This window comes from Sapajus apella, unplaced genomic scaffold, assembly GCF_009761245.1.
Source record: "Sapajus apella isolate SASKATOON/1434 unplaced genomic scaffold, GSC_monkey_1.0 scaffold77, whole genome shotgun sequence".
NCBI classification, from domain to species: domain Eukaryota; kingdom Metazoa; phylum Chordata; class Mammalia; order Primates; family Cebidae; genus Sapajus; species Sapajus apella.
The window spans coordinates 6805437-6810889 of NW_022437017.1; the positions used below are offsets into that span (position 1 = coordinate 6805437).

Consider the following 5453-nt stretch of genomic DNA (forward strand, 5'->3'; position numbering starts at 1 on the left):
CAAACTGGACTCAACACAACCCAAAATATCGCAGCAGGCACCAAGGACACCGTCTGTAGCGGGGTAAGTGGTGCCATGAACTTGGCCAAAGGGGCCGTCCAGACTGGCGTGGACACCACCAAGACCGTCCTAACCGGTACCAAGGACGCTGTCGGCAGTGGGGTGACCGGTGCCGTGAATGTGGCCAAGGGAGCTGTGCAAACCGGGCTGAAAACGACCCAAAATATCGCGACAGGTACAAAGAACACCGTTGGCAGTGGAGTGACCAGTGCCGTGAATGTGGCCAAGGGGGCCGTCCAGACGGGTGTAGACACGGCCAAGACTGTGCTGACCGGCACCAAGGACACAGTGACTACTGGCCTCATGGGGGCGGTGAATGTCGCCAAAGGGACTGTCCAGACCGGCGTGGACACCTCCAAGACTGTCCTAACCAGTACCAAGGACACCATCTGCAGTGGGGTGACTGGTGCCGTGAATGTGGCCAAGGGGGCTGTCAAGGGGAGCCTGGATACCACCAAGTCTGTGGTCATGGGTACAAAAGACACAGTGTCCACTGGGCTCACAGGGGCAGCAAACGTGGCCAAGGGGGCTGTCCAGACGGGTGTAGACACGGCCAAGACCGTGCTGACAGGCACCAAGGACACGGTGACTACTGGCCTCATGGGGGCGGTGAATGTCGCCAAAGGGGCTGTCCAGACCGACGTGGACACCTCCAAGACCGTCCTAACCAGTACCAAAAACACCGTCTGTAGTGGGGTGACCAGTGCCATGAACTTGGCCAAAGGAACCATTCATACTGGCATGGACACCACCAAGACCGTCCTAACTGGTACCAAAGACACTGTCTGCAGTGGGGTGACTGGTGCCGTGAACGTGGCCGAGGGGGCTGTCCAGGGGGGCCTGGACGCCACAAAGTCTGTGGTCATGGGTACGAAAGACACAGTGTCCACTGGGCTCACAGGGGCAGCGAATGTGGCCAAGGGGGCCGTGCAAACTGGACTCAACACAACCCAAAATATCGCAGCAGGCACCAAGGACACCGTCTGTAGCGGGGTAAGTGGTGCCATGAACTTGGCCAAAGGGGCTGTCCAGACCGGCGTGGACACCACCAAGACCGTCCTAACCGGTACCAAGGACGCTGTCGGCAGTGGGGTGACCGGTGCCGTGAATGTGGCCAAGGGAGCTGTGCAAACCGGGCTGAAAACGACCCAAAATATCGTGACAGGTACAAAGAACACCGTTGGCAGTAGAGTGACCGGTGCCGTGAATGTGGCCAAGGGGGCCGTCCAGACAGGTGTAGACACGGCCAAGACCGTGCTGACCGGCACCAAGGATACAGTGACTACTGGCCTCATGGGGGCAGTGAATGTCGCCAAAGGGACTGTCCAGACCGGCTTGGACACCTCCAAGACCGTGCTGACCGGCACCAAAGATGCTGTGTCCACTGGACTCACAGGGGCCGTGAATGTGGCCAAAGGAACAATCCAGACCGGCATGGACACCACCAAGACTGTCCTAACCGGTACCAAGGACACCGTTTGCAGTGGGGTGACCGGTGTCACCAGTGTGGCCAAAGGGGCCATCCAGGGGGGCCTGGACACAACAAAGTCTGTCCTCACTGGCACTAAAGACGCTGTGTCCACTGGGCTCACAGGGGCAGTGAACTTGGCCAAAGGGACTGTCCAGACTGGTGTGGACACCTCCAAGACTGTGCTCATGGGTACCAAGGACACCATCTGCACTGGGGTCACCGGTGCCATGAGCATGGCCAAAGGGGCCGTCCAGGGGGGCCTGGACACCACCAAGATGGTGCTGACCGGAACCAAAGATGACGTGTCCGCTGGGCTCATGGGGTCAGGGAACATGGTGACAGGGGCCGTCCACACTGGCCTCAATACCTTCCAGAATTGGCTACCTAGTACCCAGGCCGCCACCTGGGGTGGATTCACCAGTTCCAGGACCACGGACAGTGGTGGGGAGCAGACTGCCCTGAGCCCCGGCGAGGCCCAGTTCTCTGGTGTCTCCAGGCCCCCAGATGTGCTCACAGTATGCCCGGAGCCTGCCTGGGAAGCCACAGCCACTGCCAAGGGCCTTGCACCTGATGTGGCCACGTTCACCCAAGGGGCCGCCCCAGGCAGGGAGGACACGAGGCCCTTGGCCACCACACCCGGCCCCGGAGAAGCCCTGCGCTTGGCAATGCTGCGAGACGAGTTGGAGGAACTAGGTGACATCTTTTACCCCATGAATGCAGAAGAGCAAGGTGAGGAGATACCTGGGTTTCCGGGTCCCCGAGACAGGCACAGATACTAGGGGGCCCTTGACTTTTATTTATTTTTTTTTTTTTCCTTTTGAGATGGAATTTCACTCTTTCACTCAGGCTGGAGTGCAGTGGAGCGATCTTGGCTCACTGCAACCTCTGCCTCCTGGATTTGGCAATTCTCCTGCCTCAGCCTCCCGAGTAGCTGAGATTTCAAGCACACACCCCCACACCTGGCTAACTTTTTCTGTATTTTTGGTAGAGATGGGGTTTCTCCATGTTGGTCAGACTGGTCTCGAACTCCTGACCTTAGATGACCTGCCCGCCTCAGCTTCCCAAAGTGCTAGGATTACAGGCGTGAGCCACCGTGCCCGGCCAGCCCTTGACTTTAAAAAAAAAAAAAAAAAATGCATTTATTTGGTTTACTTCAAACGGGGATCTCGCTGTGTTGAGGCTGGTCCTGGGTTCAAATGATCCTCCTGCCTTGGCCTCCCAAAGTGTTGGGATTACATGCAAGAGTGCCCAGCCCTTTTTCCTTTTTTTAGAGACAAGGTCTTACTCTGTTGTCCATACTGGAGTGCAGTGCTGCGTTCACAGCTCACTACAGCCTCAACCTCTTGGGCTCAAGTGATTCCACTGCTTCAGCCTCTCAAGTATCTAGGACCACCACACCCGGCTATGTACGGCTATGTATTTTAGGTAGAAGACAGGTCTCCCTATGTTGCCCAGGCTGGTCTCAAACTCCTGGGGTCAAGCATTTCTCTGGCCTCAGACTCCCAAAGTGCCGAAATCACAGGCATGCTCCGCCAGACCCAGCTTTATTTTTATTTTTGAGACAGAGTCTCACTCTTATCACCCAGGCTGGAGTGTAGTGGCAGTTTTGACTCACTGCAACCTCCGTGCTTTCCAGGTTCAAGTGATTCTCCTGCCTCAGCTTCCCACATAGCTGGGATTACATTACAGGTGCCTGCCAGCACAACCGGCTTTTTCCAACCTCCACCTCCTGGGTTCAAGCGATTCCCCTGCCTCAGCCTCCCTAGTAGCTGGGACTACAGGCATGCGCCACCACATCCGGATAATTTTTGTATTTTTTAGTAGAAATGGGGTTTCACCATGTTGGACAGACTGGTCTCGAACTCCTGACCTCGTGATCCGCCTGCCTTGGCCTCCCAAAGTGCTAAGATTACAGGCGCGCGCCACTGCCTGGTCTTTTTTGTATTTTTAGTAGAGACAGGGTTTCACCATGTTGGCCAGGCTGCTCTGACACCTGACCTCATGATCCATCCGCCCACCTGCCCACCCGCCTCAGCCTCCCAAAGTGCTGGGATTACAGGCATGAGCCATCACGCCTGGCTTCACTTGACTTTTACAAAGCCCAAGCCCCGGCCGGGCGTGGTGGCTCATGCCTGTAATCCAAGCCCTTTGGAGGCCAAGGCAGGAGGATCACCTGAGGTGGGGAGTTCAAGACCAGCCTGACCAACATGGTGAAACCCCATCTTTTTTAAAAATATAAATAAATAATAAAAATTTAAAAATCCAAGCCCTGACACCCTGAGGGGCTCCTGGGACTGAGTAGTATGCCTTCCTTTCCAGCTCAGCTGGCTGCCTCCCAGCCTGGGCCAAAGGTGCTGTCAGCCGAACAGGGGAGCTACTTCGTTCGTTTGGGTGACCTGGCTCCCAGCTTCCGCCAGCGGGCATTTGAACACGCAGTGAGCCACCTGCAGCATGGCCAGTTCCAAGCCAGGGACGCTCTGGCCCAGCTCCATGACTGCTTCAAGCTGGTAAGAGCTTCCCCCTGCTGCTGCCCCTGCCCCAAAGCACTTCTTAGGACCCCTGCCCGGAACTCACCTGGCTGCACGTACCTACTGAGCGCCTAAGAGATGATGTCCGTCGTGTCACCGATGGCCATGGCTCTGCACTCTTGGGGCTTGTGTCCCGGCGAGGTGGGCAGAGCTAGATCAGATCCTTAAAGACAGTGGGTAGGCCGGGCGCGGTGGCTCACACCTGTAATCCCAACACATTGGGAGGCCGAGGAGGGTGGATCACGAGGTCAAGAGATCAAGACCATCCTGGCCAACAGGGTGAAACCCCGTCTCTACTGAGAATACAAGTATTAGCTGGGCCTGCTGGTACACACCTGTAGTCCCAGCTACTTGGGAGGCTGAGGCAGGAGAATCACATAAACCCCGGAGGTAGAGGTTGCAGTGAGCCAAGATCGCACCACTGCACTCCAGCCTGGGCAACAGAGCAAGTCTGTCTCAAAAAAAACCTAAGGCAGCAGGGACACAAAGATGGCAAAATAGTCTGTGTGCACAGGGGGATGTGGGCTGGGCAGGCAGGCTGTCCCCCTGGGCCCTGTCCTGACCAATGGGGAGACAGTTGTGCAAAGCCCCCAGGAAGGCAGGGACAGCAGGACAGCAAGCTGCCGGGGAGCAGAAAGGCAGTGCTGTGGCTGGGGCAGATGACGCTGGAATGGGATCCAAGGGGCCATAGGGCATGGGGCTGCAGTGTACGCGGGGAAGGACCCAGCACAAGACCTGATGACCCCCCAGGGAACATTAGCCCATGTCAGGGGACATTTGTGGTTGTGACATTGAATCAGATGGCATCCAGGGGTCGGGTACCCTGACCAGAGTGGTCCTCCCCTCCCCCTGGCCCCACTCTCCTCCTGTGGCCTAGGGTACCCGCTTGGCAGTGTGGATGTTGGGGTCGGATCATTCTCTGGGGTGGGGTCATCCTGGTCACTGCAGGGAGCTGAGAGCTTCGTCCCTGGCCTCCAGTTTTTCCCTCCCCAGTCCTGAGGGCCTGAGTTTTCTCTAGAAGCTGTGGTGTGTTCCTTGAGGGCAGAATCTCACAGGACTGCTATAGGGTATTTTTGGTTTTTTGTTTTTTGAGACTTGTTTGGCCACCCAGGCTGGAATACAGTGGCTTGATCATCGCTCACTGTAGCTTCATTCTACTGGGCTCAAGAGATCCTCACACCTCAGCCTCCCCAGTGGCTGGGAAAACGAGCATGCACCACCACGCCCAGCTGATTTTTTAACTGTTTATTTTTAATAGAGATGGGGTTTTTCCATGTTGGTCGGGCTGGTCTCAAACCCCTGACCTCAGGTGATCCACCTGCCTCGGCCTCCCGAAGTGCTGGGATTACAGGCATGAGCCACCGTGCCTGGATTTTTTTTTTTTTTTTTTTTTT

General features: G+C 56.4%; 1 protein-coding gene across 3 annotated transcripts in view; it reads left to right on the plus strand.

The window, feature by feature from the left end:
• The window catches only part of PLIN4 (perilipin 4), a 15770-nt gene that overhangs the window by 5373 nt on the left and 4944 nt on the right, over positions 1–5453 (plus strand). For all 3 annotated transcript variants that reach the window (XM_032252200.1, XM_032252203.1, XM_032252202.1), the window contains exons 5-6: positions 1–2260; positions 3851–4038. The exon at positions 1–2260 is cut by the window's left edge. In XM_032252200.1, coding sequence (XP_032108091.1) covers positions 1–2260; positions 3851–4038 — 2448 coding nt within the window. The remainder of the gene's footprint in view (positions 2261–3850; positions 4039–5453) is intronic.